We start from the raw sequence: 24,319 nt of genomic DNA on the forward strand, positions 1-24,319 counted from the left end.
TTCATTGCTTCACTGTTTGACTTTTTTTTACCTTATTATGTTGGACCCAAGTGTCCAATCACTGAGGAGGAGGAGAAGGAGGAGTTACCCCATGAGACCATCTCTCATGACAGCTGATGTAAAAGCATGAAAATTTTATTAATTCCATCATGACAGGGTCTTCCAGCAGTCGGGAGGCTAGAAGACCCTGAATGTCTGGTACAGGCTATTTTTAAAGGGAAAAACCATAGAAGGAAGGGGTGTCTGGGGGTTGTTCTTTAACTATTATGATTGGCTTATTCAAAAGGGCAAATAGCAATAATTGGCTGGAGAGTGGTTGCCAGATCAGGTGAGGTAAAGGGAAACTTCTGAGAGTCACTTTGCCCCTTCCCAGGGACTAAGTCAAAACATCAGTAACTGAGTCAACACCTAAGGGTTATCTTGCCCCTCCCTATTCAGGGAGTTGGAAAGTTCCCAACACCTCTCAGTACATGCTTGTAACATCTCATAATGCTTAGCTGTTATGTTGGTTCCCAGTGGAGGTGGGGAAGCACTGAGAGTTGTCAGAAATGGCTTCAGAATTGTCTTAAACTTCTACAATTACAGTATAAAGGGTTATTGTCTTAAAATGTTTATAATGTGATACTAAACTTTTTGCTAAAATGTTTCTGATGTATAGTTAGTGTATAAATAGAAAAATTAGAAACTAAAAGTTTAAAAATTTAATTGACTGGAATTCACAGTATATTAATCAGGGTTATCTAGAGTCATGGAATTTATGGACTAAATCTCTCTCCATTCATCTATCATATCTGTCTATCTATCTATCTATCTATCTATCCATCCATCCATCCATCTATCTATCTATCTATCTATCTATCTATCTATCTATCTATCTGTGTTCATATGGGGATTTTTTTGGAATAACTTTCAGAGTGCAGTCCAAAAATGGCTGTCAGTGAATGGAAGGTTCAAGAATCTAGCTCAGACCCACCAGACTGGGTGTCTCAGCTGTTTTGTGTATATGCTGTAATCCCAAAGTGGACTTCACTGACAATGAAGGAATACATGTGCTGACAAGGTGAGGAAATGCAGAGATGTCAGAGTCCACATGACTGTACAGGGAATGCACATGTAACCGAACACTAGGCAGATCCACAGGAAGTGTATACATCCACCCAAACATGGCGCAACCCATTTTGCTGAGCTATGGGAATACTTCTCTTTTGGAAAAGTCACTGTTGTGCCTGTGTTAATTTGTGAAGCCACGATTCTTCCCTTTGAAATGGGATTTGTTCCCAAAAGACCTCAGCATTGTGACTTCTGTGGGCAATGGTGTGAACTTGCCTCCCCACAACAGTGGGATTTAGAGTGATAACATTCTTTCCTTTTTCCAACAGTCAAATTGACATTTGTTAATCCAACAAATTTACCCTCTAACAGACCACATAGAAATTTCTATAGAAGGCAGGCACTGAGCAGTAAGAAAGTATGCCCCACCTTTGCTAAAAAACAAATCTGGGCATTCCCAAAACTGGTTATCACAAAGAAATTAGATAAGGAGAATGGGTGGATCCAGGAATCAGGCTTGTTTATGAACCTTATCTAATGGTTTGGAATGTCAGGCACTTCCCCTTGAATGCTGGCTCTTTCCTGGGTCAGGTCACGTGTTCAGGAATACTGCTGTGTCAGGTTCTACCTGCCTGTTTTTGTCATTCTGATATGCCTATTATCATTGTTCTTGCTTGGGGAATATTCCAACTATGTCTGTAAAGACTAGAAACCTCGTGGAGATCAACCTTTCCTCTTACACTTCTACTCCTCACTACTTCTACTTCTTCCCCTTACTCTCCTTTCTTCTCCTTTTCCTTCCTCTCAGTCCCTTCCCCTTCTCCTTCTTTTCTTTTCTTTCTCCTTCTTCAGTTCATTTCTTTACCCTTGCATGAAAACTAAAGAAGATGCAGTGGTAATGTACTTCAGTTTAACCTTAACACTCAGATCCTTGCCTATTGTACACATCCAATTCTAAGCACTCTGGGATTACTGAGGATGGCACTCAAGGCTCACTGGTAGAGAGAAATAATACCCCATCTTTCTTCTTCCATTGTCCTTCCAGCAGAAGGTGTGACACAAATTGAAGGTGTGCCTTCTAGCTTCAAGGTCTAGATCAAAGTTGAGTGTCATCCCTCCTTACTATTTGCATCATTGGCCTGTTGTCCTCCTCCCTTAATGTACAGATCACAACTGTGCCCTCCAGTTTTGAATTGTAGTTCATTCCTGATATAATAAAGTTGAAAACCAAGAACAATTGTCATAATCAATCCATTGTCAACATGACATACAATCATATCACCTTATTAATTTCCAAATGAAAATCAATAACCGGGTTGTAATTATGACTAAACATAACATAATTATGTCAAATACAAATGATTATATATTTAGAATAGTGGCAATGTCTCTTGGAGAATATCTTTCTAGTATCTCAAACTTCTGATAACCACAAATATTCTCTTAATTGATGTTGCAACATATGATAAGGAAATTTAAAGGACAGAAATAACTTTACAAATTCATTATCAACAAAATACAACAGAAGCACTTATATCAGTTAAAGTTCTCGTTGCTGGAATAGTCACGTGACTTTAGATGGTATTTAGAACTGCCACACTCTGCTGCCCATTCTGTGTTTCTCCCAACCTCTGCAAGCACTTCACAAGGTCTTGGGTCTTTTCCTAGAGAAGTGACCCATGCCTTCATTCCTGATGTATATGTGACCTTTGTCATACTTATTAGATTACACTGTTTTTGTTTCTCATTTATCTTAATGACAAGTCCTGGTATCACAAGGAGATGCCCTAAAACATCTCCTGCATTCTGGACGTATTATCCTTCTTATCTCTATTGTGAAGAGACAATTCAATTTCCCCATGATAATCTGGATATATCACCCTGACTAAGGTTGTTATTCTTTCTTTATTCTGTTGGTTTAAGAGCACTTGAAGCCCAAATGTCCTTTTCACAGAGGAAGTTTCTCAGTGTAGTCAACCTGTCAGCAGGTTGGTGACTGGTCACTCTAGTAATGGTGTCATATATGGGGCTAAGTTTGGTGTCTGCTGATGTGTGATATGGCAACTCAGCAAAAGCTGTAGCCAGGTCAGCCATGATGAGTGCAAGTCCATGCTGTTGAGCCCATGCCCTTCTCATATTTTGGCACTATGGCCACTTTGGTCACAGGCCCATTGGACACTGACATGACTAACTGGAAAAAGAGGCTGACTGTACATGGAAGAGTCATCCTGTCTACTTGAGTATGGAACTCCTCCTCAGGTGCATTTACCTTTTGATCAGCATTTACATGGAGTAGAAGGATCTTTATACTCCTTTCCCATTTACAGAGATTATTCACATCCTTCTTCCTCAGATGTCTTCTTTCACCAATTTTCTAATCATGCTCTTTACTAATCCCTCAGCATCCAGTCAAACCGCTGGATAAATTTTATCAATCAGTGCCTTGCTAGTTGTAGATTAGACCATCACTCCTTCCAAATAAACCACACTCAAATGTGTATTGTTTGATTTTCTGCCCACTGTGAACATTACCTTTCACAAGCATCTTTCAGGGTTGTCCCAGACAGGGATTGTAATCCTGCAGCTGTCTAATTCTGGGTGGTTCGTGCATGATGTATTGAACCATCAGCCAGGGCCTAGTCATCTCTTCCTCATTCAACCAATCATAGCAAATAGACTATAGGTGTATGCTTGACAGCAGAAGGCATAGTAACAGGAATAGAAACGATTGGAAGTTGGCCATTTCTTCATGTATCTTCCTTGTGTCTTCAGGAACTATGTGGTCCGGATCTCTAATATACCACTTCCATTTGATAACAGGTTGCAGCTGTAAATGTCCTACTTTATAACTTGATAGATCCAGAAATACCCAGCTCATGATGGACATTTCACATCACCTGGTAAGGTGGTGACTGTAATAATTTAAGCCACATATGATTGGTACTTCTAGGTTCTAGGGGTCATGCAAGGGCAGACAAGCCCTCAGTCACCTGAGGATGTTAAAGGCGCTCTCCTGCATGATCCACGTATGACTCAGCTAAGCCCTTGCCCGCTTCCATGAGCCCCGTCATCTGCATATGATGGAGCCATGTCAACCCCTGTGTGCATACACCAGGCAGCTTTTAAAATCTGGATGAGCCATCCTCCTCCCTGTCTCTGAACACTGACTTCCCAGGCCTCTGCATGCCCCCTCTAATAAACTCCTAAGAGTGTTTGTTGTGTGTTCTGTGTTTCCTTCTTGGTAAGAAAAAATCCTAAGATTGCGCAACTCTGCTAGAATAAAGAAGTCCAATTAGGTGAAATGAAACCAAATCAAAATAGCCATGATTTTATTAATTACAGCGCCCTCTAGTGGTTGATCTCATGTTGGGAATCAGGACAGGGGGGAGCCCATGCAAACTGGGAACCAAGTGTTTCTCCTCTAGGATCCCACCTAAATATGCTGTGGGAGAGGTCCTGACTCCTCCCTGGGGGGTCAGGACCTGGCATGCTGGGATTTTGAGTACAGGATAATGGAACTCCCAGGCCAGGGGGTACTGGGATGAATGCCAGTGGCTGGAGGCTAAGCTCCAGACTTAACACTTCTCACTTGTGCCAAGTAATTTCATTGACCCACTGTCAAATGGTCGGTTTTTCCCAGTGAATTGAATTAATAGTATGTGCTTGCATATTTGAGTATATTTATTTTTGCAAATGCTTTTATGGGCAGCAGTGGCAGATATTTGGAATGAGATTAAGAGGTAATATTGTTTCAATTCTCCACAGCTCCTTTTTTGGAGGTTATTCAGGTTTCTTGTTTTCCTGGGTTGTTCGAATTTTTTTGTTTGTAGACTATGTAGCAGCTGTGGCCTTCTGCCTAGTCTGTCTGTACAGAGCAAAAGCAGCTTTCACTGAGATTAATAGAGACCATCACAACTGCTCCTCCAGAAGCGCTGTATAGAGGGCTGTTAGGTGACTTTTCCTTGGAGTTTTCTGGTTTTGTGTTCTCTACCTTTTGTGTTTGTAAAAATTATGGTGTTGGTTAAGTTATCTTTTATTATAAGCATCAAGATTGATAGTTGAGGGCTGGAGAGATGTCTCAGTGGTTAAGAGCGTTGCCTGCTCTTCCAAAGTTCCTGAGTTCAATTCCCAACATCCACATGGCGGCTCACAACCATCTATAATGAGGTCTGGTGCCCTCTTCTGGCCTGTAGGCATACATGCAGACAGAATATTGTGTACATAATAAATAAATAAATTAAAAAAATTGATAGTCGACTTTCCACAGTGTGGAAATTCAATTTCCACTTGAATTTCAACTAAGAGCTTATGGTACAGTATGAACATGCCAGAGGCATTTCTTTCCATCATTTGTCTAATTTTCATTTGTTCCTACATGATTTTGAGGTAAGAATGTCCCTAAATATCTCTGTGTTTACATTGTGATTGTGGTTAGAAGTGGATTTGTTAACTGAGCATGCTTAAGGAAAGGGACAACATTGCTTGTTCATGTTCAGACTCCCTATGTAAAATCTCCATGTTTTATTTGTTGAGGAAAAACACTGTTAGGAAAACAATTCCCACGCTCTTTGTGCCTCCTGCAGGCAAGATTTTTTTTTATCATTTCTTCTGTCTTGGCTGTTGAAATGGCTTTTTTTGGTTGTCAAAACTGACTACCTCTAGGATCATCTGATACACAAAGAATTGATTATATCTGAGAGAGATTTTACTTTAAGGTTTTTGAAATGAGAAAATCCTCCATTAATCTGTATAATTTGAGATGATAGGAACCACCTTAAACTGCTTAGTGTTTGTGCACACTTAACCATTGAGCCATCTCTCGCACCCATGTCTGTGAACAGTCTTAACACCATTACTCATGAGCAGAGGTAGTGGGATTTCCTACATTTGAGACCAGTTTGAACTACAGAATGAGTTTTACAAATACACAGAAAAATCCTGTCTTGAAGTCACACAAAAAACAATACAAAACAAACCAACAACACCCCCCCCCCAAAAAAAACTGAATCAAACAAAGACTATGACCCAACTTAAAACCAGCTGAGTCACAGAGCCTTGTGGACAGAACAACTACTGGATTCTTCTCTTTATCTTAGGCAAAAGGCTGAAAGCAATCTATTGGATTCTTCAATTGCCATTGGTAGGTAGCTGTTCTTAACTTACGTGGACCACAGCTTGTGAAACATTCTAATGAGCCTAATTTTTACATCCACAGTGAGAATCATTCTATCTGTCCTGGTCATGTAGAGAATCTTAAATACTCCAGCTGTATATTTTATTCACCTGACTATAGAGGAAGAAGTGCTGGCTAACAATAATGCTCATGAAGTCATTCTTTCTAGCTCCATTATTCTCTACATATTCAAATTTCCATGAACACTACCCTTTTTATTATTATTCATTTGCCTGGAGTTTACTTCAAATTTCAGGAATAAAACCCATAAACAATGGAGTCATCATCCAGCTTTCCGATGGGGGAAAAGCCAATCATCTTGATTGAGATCTCATTCCTGCTTTTCTCATTCCTGTTGTGTAAAATCCCCGTGAAAACCATGTAAAAAGTACATTCAGTCCATCTGACCTGAGAATGAAGCCACAGAACAAATATTTCATTTTGTAACTTTAAAACTCTCTTTAGTTGTTAGTATTCTAGGCATCCTTACATCTGTGAGACAGGAAATCGCTCCACCCGCCTAGCACAGTGCACCGTACAAGTCACACAGTTTGCTGGAAGAAAAAGGGAAAGTTCCTAGGAGTGCAAGAAGATGACATTGATTGCTTTAGTAGCCAGGGGACAGTGCTATTAAAATGCATGTATTCTCAGATCTGGAAAGTTCTCTCTTGGGGTGAATGGAATGGACAGGAGCTAGTATTCTGTCTCTTTGAGCACTCTGTACCCTATATGGGCGGGGCTCTAGGCACTCAGGACTCACTAGCCAATCAGCACTCCAGGTGACCTGCCAGTCAGAAGCAGTGCAGGTCTCTTCCTGGCAGCCGCCTTCAGTCTTGGCTTTGAGGAGGAGCTGGCGCCAGTGGATTCCTGTTCTTGGGTGCAGTTGCTGTTGCAGGGAGACGATGAGCTGAGAACTTTGGCAAGATGGAGAAGCACAACATGGTGAGTGAGGGAACGTCGTCTCCTGATGGGGAGGAGCAGAGGGCGAGGTGCGGAAAACACTATGCTGTTACCTCCATGGGTCTGGGTGGGAACCTGCAGCCATATTGCCTGTATTGTGAAGTCCCTCATGGTCCCTGCTAACTCCTGGACCTAGGGGCAGGCCTCTGAATAACTTTGCTCTGTGGCTTCATCTCCTTAAAGTATTGGGAGCAGGAAGCTCCTAAACTCCTTCCTAGTGAACTTCAACAGGGTTCACGCATTCATGGAAACAAGTTGCCAAACTCAGAGAAGCCTCATTTCTCCAGTAACTTCTCGATATTGAGCACTTTGCATTTAAGCTTTAAATATAATCTGAATTTATATTTAAATTTGTGGACGTTATCAAAGGCATCTCACATGTCGTGTAGCTCTCCACTACTGTGTCATAATGTAGAAGAGTAGAATTGGTGATACAAGAGATTGACCAATGCTTATGAAATAATTAAGTCTCACAAAGTAGAAATTATCAGAGGGAGAACGGCATCTAAAACACCCAAACTGTGAGTCTATGCTAATGAGGGCTGGTAGAGATTAGAATGCCCAGGTATACATTGTTTATCAGGAGTGTCCAGATATTTGACTCCAAACCATATCAAAGAAGCCATCAGGCCCGGCGGTGGTGGCGCAAGCCTTTAATCCCAGCACTCGGGAGGCAGAGGGAGGTGGATCTCTGTGAGTTCGAGACCAGCCTGGCCTACAAGAGCTAGTTCCAGGACAGGCTCCAAAACCACAGAGAAACCCTGTCTCTAAAAACCAAAAAAAAAAAAAAGAAGCCATCACTGAGTTAAAAATAAAAAGTCACTGCTGGGTGGTGGTGGTGCACACCTTTAATTCCAATACTCTTGAGGCAGAGGCCGGTGGATTTCTGTTAGTTCATGGCCAGCCTGATCTACAGGAGTGAGTTCCAGGACAGGCTCCAAAGCTACAGAGAAACCCTGTCTTGAAAAATAAAAAAAAATCACTAGACCCACCCATATATCAAAGAATAGACCTGTTAACAAGCTGCTCAAGGAGACATTACAGGTCACAACCAACCTTAAGACCTGGCATGCCATAAAGTTCCAGTTTTCTTTTTGAGAGAGGCATAGTTCTGTCAGAAGAGCAATATTACACCACTGACACATATTTGAAATGTAAAACACTGTTGTGTGAAGGACTAGCCTGATCAATCAAGGCTTTCCTTTAGGACCTCAGGCAGGGAGGAGGGACATTCTTGCTGACCTAGTAACAGCCTGGTACATAAGCCTGTGAGTTTCCCTAAGGACCTGATGTATTGATACTAAAACAGAGCTCCTTCTCTAAAACCAGGAATGTGCATTGGAGAGCCCATAATGGTCTGGTGCCCAGGCTTTGTGGAGGGGTTGCTTCAGATCTTGACAACTCAACCTTTCCCACCATATGGAGCTATGGTTCTCAGTACCAAGGCCATTCTGGATGTAGCAAAGATTGCAAAATACCCTGTATACCCTTTGTGTAGAATTGTTGGACTAGCCTCTTCCTAAATTTGTCTCATTGTATCATAGTTTCTGCTGACTTCGTGTAATTCTTTCATTTCCCCCTAGGAAGTAATAGACCAGGCTGGCTTTCAACTCACAGAGAGGCACAGGGTTCTTCTCCCTGTGTCTTGGGATTAAAGGTATAGGCCACCACCACCTGGCAAGATGCTATTTTTCTTTTTTCACTTTTTTTTTTGGTTTTTCAAGTTTCTCTGTAGCTTTGGAGCCCGTCCTGGAACAAGCTTTTATAGACTAGGCTGGCCTTGAACTCACAGAGATTTCCTGGCAGGAATTAAAGGCGTGCCTCACCACTGCTCAGCTAAGAAGCTATTTTTCTTAAGAAGCTTATTAGGCTGGGACTTATCTTCTGCAACACCTCCCCACCTTATCTTTTTTATCTTTTACTTGTCCAGTCCAGTCTTTCTCCTCCCTTGTGATCTTCACCTTAGAACCCTGTCAGTGAAGAATGACCTGCTGTAATAGGTCATGCGCATACTTAAGAAAATATTCTGAAAATGTTTTGGCCTATATATTTAGACTGGCAAGTTTCCTGTTTCTATTTCAGTTGTTCAGAGTATAATCTGGACCATTATCCTAAGGGATACTTATGACTAACAGCATATATTGAATGCAAAAATCTATTTAACCTCTGTCCCTTGAGCATTGGACAGAGATCAATGCATAACATCATTAAAGATACTTAATTTATTAATCTCCTAAGTGTATGATGTGATTTCTCAGTGGGAAGGCATATTAATTCTAGAAGAGCTGCATTTCTGTCCTGATAGAAATACTGCTTCTGAGACAACTTCTGTTATGTTGACTCGGGTGGCTTTGGTCCCTCTTTGTTGCTTTCCTGGGAAACCTTGAGTGTCCTCTATATTGCACCTTCAAAGTACTTAAGTGACTGTACCAATTCACAGTATTAAAATTATGTATTTGCTGGGTAGTGGTGATGCATGCCTTTAATCCAATTCTAATCTAGCGATCCATTATAATCTAGCAATGCATGATTAGAATGCTTTTTTTTTTCTTTTTGGTTTTTCGAGACAGGGTTTCTCTGTGGTTTTGGAGCCTGTCCTGGAACTAGCTCTTGTAGACCAGGCTGGTCTCGAACTCACAGAGATCCGCCTGCCTCTGCCTCCCGAGTGCTGGGATTAAAGGCGTGAGCCACCACCGCCCGGCGATTAGAATGCTTTTAATGTAATCCTGCCACTAGCTGCAAAGGTGTGATCCAGTGAAGCTTAGTTAAAGGGGCCAAAGGAGTTTGTGATCTGCAGACATTTCTCAGGAGTGCATTGTGTTGGGCAGGTAGATAGAGCATAATTCACATCTTGGACAATAATGCATGTAGGAGAAAAAATAAATTTTAAATCATATTTCTTTCTTTCCATAAAGAAGTTTATTTATGACACAGTTTTTTTTTTAAAAAAAAACCATCCTTTTTTTTTTTTTTTTTTGGTTTTTCGAGACAGAGTTTTTCTGTGGTGTTGGAGCCTGTCCTGGAGCTAACTCTTGTAGACCAGGATGGTCTCGAACTCACAGACATCTGCCTGTCTCTGCCTCCCGCGTGCTGGGATTAAAGGCATGCACCACCACCGCCTGGCCTAAACCCCATTCCTTTTAAATGAGTTTAAAAAAATAAACAAAATCCAGCTTCCTCCTCCTTGAACAACAACAACAACAAAAATACACTGCAAAACTTCCCGAAACAAAGTAGTGTATTTCCCCAAGGGTAAGTGTAATTCACACTGAATCCACTGGAGTGAGTTCTTTCCGCTACAAAAACCTGCAAAGAAAGACACTCAAGACAGAAAAATAAACAAAAAAGCAAACAATAGTTCACCAGACAATCTGGAGGAGCAGGAGACCGTAGGAAAGAAAGGCAGACTTTGCCTAAAAATGAAAGGACAGGAGAAGGCAGGCAGGGTCTGCAAAAGGCAGAGAGAAGATGAGGGAAGGAAAAAAGCTGAACAGATTGGTGCCCTTCCAGAGCTCTGGTTGAAAAAATGCCCTCCTACCACCCATGCCCACCTTCCCTTGAGCAGGCCCAAAGAGAATGAGGTGGATCAGGCAAACAGAGCACATTGCACATTTGAGAAGTGTCTATATTGAATCTCCAGAGGGAACATGTCACCACTGCCTTAGTCCCTGTGCCTGGCCTACTACACAGAGTAGGTCCCTCCTCAGTTAGTTATGGGATTCTCCCCCTTCCACAGTATATCTTTTTTCAAAAATATTTTTCCCTCTGTGAGTTCGAGGCCAGCCTGGTCTACAAGAGCTAGTGCCAGGATAGGCTCCAAAGCTACAGAGAAACCCTGTCTCGAAAAACTAAAAAAAAAAAAAAAAAAAAAAAAAAAAATATTTTTCCATCTTCTGTTTTTCTTTCTTTTCTTTTAACTCTTTTTTTTTTTGATCCCAGAATCAAGACTTGGAGCTGTTGTAATTGGCAGTTCATGCACGGTATTGGGCATATTGGAAACCCATCTGTTGTGCTGATGGGAATCACCTTAATCTGTCTCCCTCTAAACAGGGAATCATCTAAAGCCAGGGAATTCCTCTCTGACTCTTTGTCTAAGAATTCTACATAGGCAAACCCTTTGGCAAGACCACTGAATTTGGCACAGACTGTAGTAACACGGTTGACTGAACCACAGCCATGAAAGTGAGCTTCCAGCTCTTTGCTGTTGCACCATAGTCCACATTGCCAACATAGATGGAACTGGCATGAGCCTCCATCTTTTCCTCAAGAGATGAGATCACTGAGCCAGCATTACCAGGGGTTGAACTCTTATTTAGGGGTTGTATTCTTATTCATCTGCTTCTCTACCTCATTTTGTAGCTCTTTTAACTTCTCATCCTCTTCCTCTATCTCCCTGACTCCCTGAAGCTTTGATCACATCTAGGTCTGGGCCCTCAATGATGCTATCCCTGGGGTTCACCTTAAGTAGTACTGGCTCTTCTTCCTGCTTCTGGCTGCCAGGGACTCCCCAGGTGTGCCCAGAACCTGTAGAGGGGGCACAGGATCAGTGCTCTTTGGGAAGGTTGTTCCCATGGTCCCCTGCACCACTGGCTCTCTCCCTCTCAGGCTCCCCAAAGGCCCCGAGCCACTGCTCAGGCACGAATCTCCAACCACCTGCTTCCCCCACTGCTCCTTAAATCATTTTTCTAGGTTGTTTGGGATTGGGTATCAATGGAGCAGCATTTATCTGAAACCAGAAAAAAGCACAAGGGTCTGGAGAGTCATCACAAGAGATCTCTGTTTGCAAAGAGAGCAACTATATCATGAGGTTTCTGTCTTTGGAAGACATATCAGTAATTGGGGGTCAGAAACAACAGGTTTTTTGTTTTTTGGGTTTTTTTTTTTGAGATAGGTTTTCTCTGTCGCTTTGGAGCATGTCCTGGAACTAGCTCTATAGACCAGGCTGGCCACAAACTCACAGAGATCTACCTGTCTCCGCCTCCAGAGTGCTGGGATTAAAGGCGTGTGCCACCACCACCCAGCCAGAAACAACAGTTTAAGTGTTACTTTGAGATAACTCTGGGAAAGTTGTGCAGTTTGTGTTTATTTAATTTCTGTACACATATAATCAAAGGTAGCTGGGTAACATTGGTCAAGATCACACTTTTCCTTGCCTAAGTTTTCTTTGGTCTTTTGATTAAAAGTTGACTATATATTTCTGTATCTGCTTTTGCCTTTTTATATCCTTCCCCTTAATTCTTTCACAAAAATTGTGCACATTTTTTTATTTATGTATAATTGTGGAAAGCATAGAAGTCATTATACATGATTTTTTATACTACCTTTTCTGTAATCTGACTGTAATCTAAATATATTATTGGTTATCTTTAAAATAATGGACCTTCATCAATTTTATTCAGAAAATTTCTAATTTTATCAGGTCTTTATTGTTTTTTGGAAAGTTTATGTTAAAAGACTGCTTTTATTCATCTTTGATGCCTGCTTCTTTCCATTTCCTGGCATTTCTATGTTTTCCAGTTGTTGCTATCTTCATGTTTGAATCTTTGCTACTTAAGTGTTGGTATAATCAATACATAATCCCTTGAGCTTTCTGAGTGTTTCCACTGTGAATATTGGTTTGTTATCAGTTGTCCAGTTATAAATTGTTGGGCCAAGCTATTTGTATTCATTTAATGGTAAAAACTTATCATACACAAAATCATAATTTTTATAGATCGTCTTCATAAGGGTCTTCTTTTTCTTTTTTATGTTTTGGTTTTCTTGATTTTATTAATCTTAGAAAGACTTGACATACTGGATAAAAGCTTTTTTGTGTCAGGGCATGTGGCTCAGCACATATTCTTTTTGTGTATGACCTGAATTCAGATACCTACATGCTAGTTGATAGATTAATTGTTGAAGCCCATGTGGGTCCAACACAGATAATTATTTTCCCTAACTGGACTGGAATGGAGTCACGAAGAATGATCAGACGCAATTTACAGGGTCATTCTTGTAGGGCAAGATCTCTTGAAGATCTCTTTTTGTTTATTATTCAAACACCTTATTGAGTGGGAAAACACATTAGGCTGTCTCCTAGGCAACCAGGTGAATGGGCTTTTAGTCAGGTCCTCACCTAAGTGTACACTAGGTGTCTAGCAGGCCATGAATTAGCATCTCTATAAGACTTCCTCAAAGCCAGGAGGTATTGGTGCATGCCTTTAATCCCAGCACTTGGGAGGCAGGGGCAGGGGGATCTTTGTGGGTTTGAGACCAGCCTGGTCTACAAGAGCTAGTTTCAGGCCAGGCGATGGTGGCGCACGCCTTTAATCCCAACACTCGGGAGGCAGAGGTAGGCGGATCTCTGTGAGTTCGAGACCAGCCTGGTCTACAGAGCTAGTTTCAGGACAGGCTCCAAAGCCACAGAGAAACCCTGTCTTGAAAAACCACAAAAAAAAAAGAGCTAGTTTCAGGACAGGAACCAAAACCACAGAGAAACCCTGTCTCGAAAAACAAACAAACAAAAAAATAGACTTCCTCCAAATTTCCAAGAAATAGGCACCAAATATCCTGACAAGTTTCAGCCAACACCTCTCCTCGGGAGATCTACATTTCTAACAAAAGAAGAAAGGAACTAAACAATCTTGCTATTGTTACACAGAGACAGCTTGTCTGATGAGCTACGTGATCAGCTCATACCAGGCCTATGGCTTTTATGCTTGGCTGCTACACCATACATAAATATGGGCCTACAGTTAACAAATCTCTAATATTCCCAATTCAGCAACCTTCATTCCTGTATGTCACCTGTTTGTGTGTGTGAGTGTGTATGTGTATGATATTCTCTGTCATGCACAAACACACAAAAATATCAGTAACCTTATTTTCAAAAGTGCTTGGGACTTATAGAGTATTTGGAGTAAAGCAAGTTGCTTTACACGTACACTGATTCTTTAAACATTTGTTCTCTTGAAATTCCATTTTAAAAGAATTCATTTCCTCACTGTGGTGCAGACTTGGATTCAATCACTAATTGTAGGAAACCACATGGTAGTGAGCCTAACAGACATCATTTTCCTCATCATTAGAGAATGAGATGCTTTCAGTAATCAAAACTATTTTCTGTAAAGTAAAAACATCAGAAGACTTCAAGAGAATATTGTAGGGGGCTGGAGAGATGGCTCAGTGGTTAAGAGCATTGCCTGCTCTTCCAAAGGTCCTGAGTTCAATTCCCGGCAACCACATGGTGGCTCACAACCCTCTGTAATGAGGTCTGGTGCCCTCTTCTGGCCTTCAGGCATACAGACAGAATATTGTATACAAAATAAATAAATAAATAAATAAATAAATAAATATTTAAAAAAAAGAGAATATTGTAAATTTTGGTGAAACAGTCCTTTTCACCAAACCCATTTTCTATTATTGGTAAAGGAGAGAACAGGAGCCGGGCAGTGGTGGCGCAAGCCTTTAATCCCAGCACTCGGGAGGCAGAGGCAGGCGGATCTCTGTGAGTTCCAGATCAGCCTGGTCTACAAGAGTTAGGTCCAGGACAGACTCCAAAACCACAGAGAAACCCTGTCTCTACTCCAAAACCAAAAACAAAAAAAAAAGGAGGGAACAAGAGTGTACAGGATGCATGATGGCCAGTGATTTCTTGGGAATTGATTTTGATTTGAATCTTACAGTACTTCTTTAAGAAACACACACACACACACACACACACACACACACACATATATATATATATAATTCTACTTTAAGAAACATATATATGAGAGAAACACTGTCTCAAAAAACCAAAAAAAGGCCAGGCGGTGGTGGCGCACGCCTTTAATCCCAGCACTCGGGAGGCAGAGGCAGGCGGATCTCTGTGAGTTCGAGACCAGCCTGGTCTACAAGAGCTAGTTCCAGGACAGGCTCCAAAACCACAGAGAAACCCTGTCTCGAAAAACAACAACAACAACAAAAAAAAAAAAACCAAAAAAAGAAACATATATATGTATATGTTTATATATTTGTGTTTGTCTCTTGGTTTGTCAATCGTGTCATCTATATTGCTGATTTTGTGAACTATAATTTAATCATATCATGCACTGTCTTTGAAAATGATGGACCTTCACCAATTTGTACTCAGAATATTTCTTATACTCTTTGGTGATAAACAGTTCTACATTTCTCTTCTTGATCTCAGATGCTTGCTTCTAATTATTTAATTTTATTTTTTCATTTATATTTTAATAATAAAGCTTGCCTGAAGATCATGAAGTAAAACAGATGCCATGGCCAGCCTTACACCACAGGCAAGGCTGACACTTAGCTTTAATCCCAGTAGTCACACTAGTTTGTTGTAGAGTCAAATGCTGGTGTCTCATTTCTTTAATCCTATCACTAAGGAGTTGCAGATAGGAAGTGACATGTCTGGACACGGAGAGGAATATAAGGTGGTACGAGACAGGAGCTGAGGGTTGAGTGTTTTGTAGAAACAGCATTCAGTCTGAGGACTTACAGGGACATTATACCCCATTTAATCAGTCTAGCAAAATTCACCTAGGGTTCCCTTGGAGGGGATGCTGAGTCTTAGGAAAAGTTAGATTAATAGAAATGAAGACAGAATCATAGGTTAGACCTAGAGGATGAAAGGTCAATAGAAAACAGCCTGAGTTTATTTCTCAGCCAGCATATATACTAAATATAGCCAAAAAGCAGATCAAAAAGCAGTATAGCCAGCTCCCCACCTCCCTGCACTGTGCTTGGAGGCAGTTCAAACCTGTGCATTATCTGATTCAGCTAAGCAGCTTCTAATCATTAACAAGGAGTGCCCTTGGCTGGCCTGCACTAGCCCAAATCTTAATAGAAAAAATGGACTCTTTCAGCTGGGCAAAATGCTTTTTCTGTTGGCTAACGCAGATGTTATTCACAGCCCTCAAGTTTACTGGAAGAAGTACAGCAGGCATGCTTGAACTCAAAGGGCTTCCTTAAGTCTGAAATGACTCAGGATGATCATTATGATTATTAATATTATGGCAAAAGAGATATTTGTTGTTAATCTCTACCAAGAAGTTACTGCAAGCACTTTGCCAGTGTTTACTTGCTGTCCATTATGATTCAATTTTAACATTAGTAAAACAGTCTATAATTTAACCTTGGTCAATTCTTGCTAATAGATGAAGTTTCAGTTTTCTTTTTAATATCAATGCAGAGTTTTTCCACATAACTTTATAGCTTTTTGTCTGTTTATATGGTAACAATATTGATTTTAAAATAATATCATTCCTCTGCAGTAAAATTCCTATAGGGGAATGCATAGAGGTTAAAATGCCTAGAATGAAGACCATGAGGTGGTGGCTCATGCCTTTAATCCCAGCACTTGGATGGTAGAGGCAGGTGGAGTTTGAGGCCAGCCTGGTCTACAAGAGCTACGTCAAGTACATGTTCCAAGGCTACAGAAAAACCCTGTATCAAGAAAAATGTCTTGAATGTAACCAAACTTCAGTTCCAAACAATCCGTATGTGCATCCTATAATTTTATTTCCACTAAACCAATTTTTTTCTCTGCTTTAGATTATAATTCTCTTTGACTGTTTAAATCTTTGTCACCTTTTATAGTTTGGTTCTAATTACTGTTTTGAATTTTTTACCCAAATAGTGGACTATAGATGGTAAATGCCTTGCAGCAATTTCAGAAAATTATTAAGATTCCACAAATAATCTCTCCTAATTTTTAAATTTAGGGCTCAAATTTTTGTAAAAGTATTTTACATGCTGAATAATTAATAGAATCTCCTTTTTGTATATTTTCAGAATATTCTGTATATTTTTAATCGCCAAGGAGACAAAGTTTACTTTACTTCAGCAAATATTTTCTCTAAAGTATGTTCATTTGAATCATCTAATAAAATTCTGTATAATGTTGAAAACATACCGAAATTGAGTATAATTTCAATTATAATAAGTTACAAACTACTAACCTGCAGTACTTTATATCCTAATTTGTTTATGATAAAACTTTTGAGGACTAGAAATTTTCATTGCATGTTTAAGTGAGTTGTATTAGGTAAAATATCTTGAGTAAGAATATAACATCATAGACAGTATGTTTTAACAAAAATAATGTCAAGTTTGTATCAAAAGGAAGCATCCATATCTATATCAATGTAAAATGTATAAATAAGTAGTTACTTTTAAAATTAGGAAAAATTTTCACTTCTTTTCATATCTATTTTTGTCTCTATTGTACATGCCATTGAATATGTATGTCTGTATATGTCTATATAAATAATGTTTAAGTTTTCCACAATGAACAATGGATTTTCCTGCAGTAATTTTTAAATTTCCAGGAAGAAGATGGGGCCCCACAACTAGTCTACCTGGTTGATATTATTACATCAGGATGATAATAGCACTACTATAAGATCTGTTTTGAGTACCAGATGCTCAAGATGGTTCCATCTTAGTTAGCTGAAATGGTACACTTTTTACAATGTTCTGGATTGACCTTCTTATAGGAAGGTCAGAAAAACCTTACCAAATAGTGAGACTATATGCAATTATACCAGACAGTAATCTTGGAACTTAACCATCATTTTACCTTTAAAAGGATCCCAAAGAAAGAACATCGCCCCCATGACAGCTGGAAGTAATTCTTTTTTGGTTTTTCGAGACAGGGTTTCTCTGTGGCTTTGGAACCTGTCCTGGAACTTGCTCTATAGACCAGGCTCGTCTTCTACTCACAGAGATCCTCCTGCCTCTGCCTCCCGAGTGCTGGGATTAAAGGCCTATGCCACCATCACCCGGCTGGGAGTAATTCTGAAAGACTTCCTCTCCTCTCCCAGCAACGTTTGTACTCAGGGTTAGGGACATCATTTAGGGGTTGGTTATAATTGGTATAGGATTGTGGGTTGGATGGGAAATTTTATTTTTTATTTTTTTGGTTTTTCGAGACATGGTTTCTCTGTGGTTTTGGAGCCTGTCCTGGAACTAGCTCTTGTAGACCAGGCTGGTCTCAAACTAACAGAGATCCGCCTGCCTCTGCCTCCCAAGTGCTGGGATTAAAGGCATGCGTGACCACCGCCTGGGGCGAGGTGAAATTTTAAAGGCTCGGGATCTCTTTGAAAAAAAAAAAGGGAAAATTGGATGAAATAATAGATTAGTGTGAGCTCACACACACTAATAATAGTGAGTAATAGAGTGAATGCTTGTGTGTTATAATTTATAGGCAATTGCATTTGTATAGATTCTTATATATTGATACAATGTTAAGTCATATTGAATATTATATGCATTCATGCTTCTACCTCTCCTTAAAATGTTTTATATATTGATACATATTTATCATATTGCAATGTACATTTCTACCACTGATCAAGATACCTATACATTGTTTACATTTTGAGGTCATTGTCCTCATTTGTTGCAATACTGTATAATATTCTCATGTGAAATCTTAGTCTTTAAGTTAGATAAGTATTAAAAATTATAGATCAATTGTAATCTATGTTTGTCATACTTATAGTTCGAATAATCAGGTTCTTTAGATAAGTAGAGATTATATTCTGCATAGATAGGTAATCCTCAACCACTTCAAAGAACTGTAGAATATGGCATTTAACTAACTTAGAGTTCTGTTGAAGTGAGGCACTATTGCTTCTGGTAGCATTTATGTATTCCCCCAGAGAATATTGAGCACTGAAAGCACTCCACTTGGAGCTTCTTTTTTTCTTGGCAAAACTGTCTTTTGGGCAAAACCATGCTCATGCCTCAACTACTGAAAAGATAGATGGTATCTGAATATGGATAAACAGGTCTGTTAAATCTTGACAAGACAGGGTAAGATGATTTTGAAATATTTTCTACCTCTGAAAATGATCTGTCAGTTATTCTAGGTCTTAGCAAATGTTGGTCCCTTCAATGTTGCAAATGAGACTTTGCATGATTGCCCAGGTAGCCAGTTATCTCTGTAATTTGTTGCACATTTTGTTTTTTTTAAAAAGATTTATTTATTTATTATGTATACAACATTCCTTCCATGTATGCTTGCCAGAAGAGGGTACCAGATCTCACCATAGATGACTCTGAGCCACCACGTGGTTGCAGGGAATTGAACTCAGGACCTCTGGAAGAGCTGTCAGTGCTCTTAACCTCTGAACCATCTCTCCTGCCCTGTTGCACATTTTGAAAAGTTGCTTGATTGCACTTCCTGCTTACTCAAGTAATATTTCCCTTCTCACATTCAATGGGGTTGAAAACTAGATAGTTGTAGTTACTTTCCTCTCATAACTTGTCCAAATTATTTATTAAACAAGAATTAAACTAGTTAGGATGGGAAAATTGTTGAATATATTGTTCTTATTGTATATAATTTTGTATTGGGCTTAGAAGTCTCTTATTTCGAAAAAACAAACAAAAAAAACTCTCTTATTTATACAAAAGGGGGAGATGCTGTAGAAAGAATTACAGCGAGTGGTTTCCCGCCCATTGGGGCGTGGCATCTTATACTATACTTGTCAATGTAGAGCATGAGTTTGGCCGCTTTTCTGGCTGTGTGATTCAGATTCTGATCTCTGTTCAAGCATAAGATTATGATTTAAGAGTCCATCCCTAAATAAGTATACATTTATTTCTCAATTCTGAGCTGGTGTTGTATTTCTTTAAAGCATCCTTCTTCAAGAAACACTAAATGGGAATCATTGAAATGACTAAATGAATTTTTTCCATTGTTGACCATGAAATAATAGAAACCGGGTTCACATTGTACTTGACTGAATGAACAACCTCCCAGAAAAGATCATGTATTTCAACAAGTTTCTCTCCATAGTGGTTTTCTTTCAGTTTTCTGTGGATCTTTAGTAGGAGAAGAAGCCCTTCTATATGAAATTCCTCATTGTATCCAATGAATCTCAATACCCTCAAGTAATTTCCTGACATTTAAATCTACTGTGTTGTGCTTGACATTAATCAGCCAGCTTCCTACTTATACTGAAATGCTTTCAACATCATTATAGGCTTGATCTCTAAAGCACATAAAAGATAGCAGAAACAGTTGTTATTCAGTCCTCAGGACTTTGGTAACCTGCTGTTTTAATTGTTTTGTTTGCCTATCTGAGTAACTGTGTGGCTCTCAATTCCTGTAACTAATTGGAGGCATCATTCCTGGCTCTTTTGTTTTTATGGTATTGGATGATGGTGCTAGAATGTAGGTATTTTTTTATGTCAAGTATATGCTGCTGTGCTGAGCTTCATAATTTCTTGAATTTTAAAAATTGACAGAGGGCATCACTCTGATTGCCAAGATGCCATGTATTCATAACATTAATACTGCCTGAGTATTCTGAGTCATTAACTGGAGTGAAAACAATTCTTTGTGGGAAGTTCAATAAAAGTCTTTCAGATCTTTGTATACCATTCTTTGTTTCATTCCAGTTTACAATGGAAACAGGGTCTCAATGTGTATTTCCACCTCTCCTGGACCTGATTGCTTAGACTTGACTGGCATTCAACTCAGAGACAAAGATTCCCACCTCTGTTTTCTGAGTGTTGTGGTAAAAGGCACAATACTTCAATACACCCAGTTTGTCCATCTTTTTTTCCTTTCTGTAGTCAGTAATTTTTTTGTACAATATTCTCATGCATACAATGTACTGTTCAGCTTTTCTGATTTTCTCTCCTTATGAATTGATATTTCTCTTATAAGGTGGTACAAAGGATATAGAGATAAAATTTACTCTACTTTTAAATTTCATTCTAAAGTAACTGTCTATGTCATGGAATAAGAGTGGATAACACCAGAATCATACAACTGTACTGTCAAAGAAGTATGCATTCCAATGTTGCTACTGTCATGCTTACATTGTACACACGTGTGGTATATTTTTGAAGGCAGTGACCTATGATGATGTGCATATCATATTCACTAAGGAAGAGTGGGATTTGCTGGATGCTTCCCAGAAGAATCTCTACAAAGATGTGATGCTGGAGACCTACAGGAACCTCACTACTATCGGTAAAAATAAATTTCTTTCATGTTTCAAAATATGGAGACAACTTTTCGTTGGTTTATGATTTTGTTCTGTAATTTGATTTAGAAAGAAGGAGAATGAGGTGAATAACACAGTCATTGTTCTTAGGATAATAAGCTAATTATTTCACAGTGTTAAAAAATATAACATACATATTTTGGTACTGTACTTTAGGATACATTTGGGAAGACTATAACACTGAAGAACATTGTCAATGGTGTAGAAGGCATGCAAGGTAATTTTCTTATGCAAGTTTATAACAATGTGCCTCTGCTGAGTTTATAATGTGTTATGACACTTTTAAACAAAACAACAGTGTAAATAAGCACAGCTTTAAATGCATCGATGGTTATTAAATTCTCACAAATCCATATAGCTCAATTTCCTGTATGTGAATTGCATTTGCAAGGCATTCATTTAAGAAAAAGTCTAGGAAGCAATGACTAAACAGATTTTACCATTAACCATGAGAATTATATTATACATCTACCAGTCCATTTGTTTCTTGTTACTCATGACAGAAAATGTATACACATTTCAGTGATGATGAATATAGCTGCAAAACTTCCTACTAAATCAATAGCCCATGGTAAGCCTTGTATTACTCATATAGTTTTTGTGACTGTGTTAAGTTTAATGAAAGCAGCTGTTGGAGTCAAGGATCAAGGGGCAGATGTTGTGGAGAAATCTTGGTATCTATACCACAAGTCTGTGAGGAAAAGAAAGTCAAACCGTGAGGATTCAATGTGGAAATCTTTTATTGACTATTCTTCCTTTCTTATATTACATATATTTCATATATTTCATATGTTACTCTTGACACAAGAGTATGAGCATAGGGATATGGAAATATTTAGCATACCTCTCCTTAAGAACAATTAAGAAGATAAAATGTAGTTCCAATGTAGAGTATACTTATTGAATTTGATACAAAAATGCAAAGTTAATTCATTTTCTACCATCATTGTTAATACATAAACTCACATTGCGAAAAAACCACGATGAGTTCTAGGTCTGTGCAAATATTTTAGGTGTCTTAGTTCACTTAGCAAATGTATAATGATTCACGATATAGTAAAATTTATAAATGTAGTAAAGTTGGTAAAGCACTCAGTGTATGCAGTTCTCTTCAAAAATGTAAAAAATATAATAGAAAAATATAGGTATAGATGAAAATGTAAACCATTGCAGAAAGGCAATTATCATTACAAATATTTTTTGAGATGCAAAATGACCCCTAATGGGTAAACAAACCATGATTTAAAACAAAGTTATAGAACCATAATGTTTGATGCCTTTTTACAATTGGAAAAAATATGAAGTTAATTCATATAGAGATGAGGTTTAACAGTGCATTGAATGTGGTGAAACTTTTATATGCATAAATTATCCTTGCAGGATTGAAAGAAATCAAACTGGAGCGACGTTTTCCGTATATTCTCACTGTGCTAAAGCCTTGTGTTATAACACTCATCTTCTAAGGAATAAAAAAACACATACCGGAGAAAAATGCTCTAAAATTAGGCAATGTGATAAAACCTTTCTTCATCACAATCATCTTCAAAGGCATAAAAGAACACATACTGGAGAGAAACCCTATGAATATAATCAGTGTGGTAAATACTTTACTCAATACAGTGTTCTTCAAACTCATAAAAGAACACATACTGGAGAGAAACCCGTTGAGTGTAATCAGTGTGGTAAGGCCTTTGCTGACAACAGTGCTCTTCAAAAACATAAAAGAACACATACTGGAGAGAAACCCTATGAATGTAATCAGTGTGGTAAGGCCTTTGCATGTCGTAGTCATCTTCAAGTGCATGAAAGAACACATACTGGAGAGAAACCCTTTGAATGTAATCAGTGTGCTAAGGCCTTTGCAGTTTACAGTAATCTTCAAAGCCATAAAAGAAGACATACTGGAGAGAAACCCTATGAATGTAATCAGTGTGCTAAGGCCTTTGCTGACAACAGTTCTCTTCAAAAACATAAAAGAACACATACTGGAGAGAAACCCTATGGGTGTAATCACTGTGGTAAGGCCTTTGCTCAACAAGGTAATCTTCAATTGCATAAAAGAACACATACTGGAGAAAAACCCTATGAATGTAATCAGTGTGCTAAGTCCTTTGCTGACAACAGTGCTCTTAAAAAACATAAAAGAACACATACTGGAGAGAAACCCTATGAATGTAATCAGTGTGCTAAGGCCTTTGCTGACAACAGTTCTCTTCAAAACCATAAAAGAACACATACTGGAGAGAAACCCTATGAGTGTAATCACTGTGGTAAGGCCTTTGCTCAACAAGGTAACCTTCAATTGCATAAAAGAAGACATACTGGAGAAAAACCCTATGAATGTAATCAGTGTGCTAAGGCCTTTGCTGACAACAGTGCTCTTCAAAGCCATAAAAGAACACATACTGGAGAGAAACCCTATGAATGTAATCAGTGTGCTAAGGCCTTTGCACGTCGTAGTCATCTTCAAGTGCATAAAAGAACACATACTGGAGAGAAACCCTTTGAATGTAATCAGTGTGCAAAGGCCTTTGCAGTTCACAGTAATCTTCAAAGCCATAAAAGAACACATACTGGAGAGAAACCCTATGAATGTAATCAGTGTGGTCAGGCCTTTGCACACCATAGTCAACTTCAAAGGCATAAAAGATCACATATTGGATAGAAACCCTATGAATCCGATCAGTGTATTAAGACCTTTGAATATGAAAATAGTCTTCACATTCATAAAAGAATGCACACTAGAAAGAAACCTTATGAGTGAAATCAGTGTGGTAAGGCCTTTACAGAACCCCTGTACTCTTGAAAGGCATAAAATAACACCTACTGTAGAGATATTGATGAATGGAATTTGTGGTAGGTGGAGAAAGGTCATTGGTTAATCAAGAAACTGCCTTGGCCCATTTGATAGGCCAGCCCTTAGGTGGGTGAAGTCGACAGAACAGAATGCCTGAAGGAAGAGGGAAGTGAAGCAGACATCATTTCCTCTCCTGTCTGAGGAAGATGCAATGCAGCCTGCCACCAGGGCAGACATGCTGAATCTTTCCCGGTAAGCGCACCTCTTGGTGCTACACAGATTAGAAATAGGCTAAATTAATATGTGAGAATTAGCCTAGAAGAGGCT

The 24,319-nt window shown here is 39.0% G+C and overlaps 1 protein-coding gene across 1 annotated transcript; it reads left to right on the forward strand.

The window, feature by feature from the left end:
- The first annotated feature begins 21,127 nt into the window (after positions 1-21,127).
- Positions 21,128-23,860, forward strand: LOC121458731 (zinc finger protein 431-like). The gene is made up of 3 exons (XM_041668037.1): positions 21,128-21,161; positions 21,352-21,412; positions 22,660-23,860. Exons 1-3 carry the CDS (start codon positions 21,128-21,130, stop codon positions 23,858-23,860), a joined length of 1,296 nt encoding a protein of 431 aa, XP_041523971.1.
- Positions 23,861-24,319: the final 459 nt, after the last annotated feature.

This window comes from Microtus oregoni, unplaced genomic scaffold (genome assembly GCF_018167655.1).
Source record: "Microtus oregoni isolate MIOR12 unplaced genomic scaffold, Mior012 000018F_ref0000195, whole genome shotgun sequence".
NCBI classification, from domain to species: Eukaryota; Metazoa; Chordata; class Mammalia; order Rodentia; family Cricetidae; genus Microtus; species Microtus oregoni.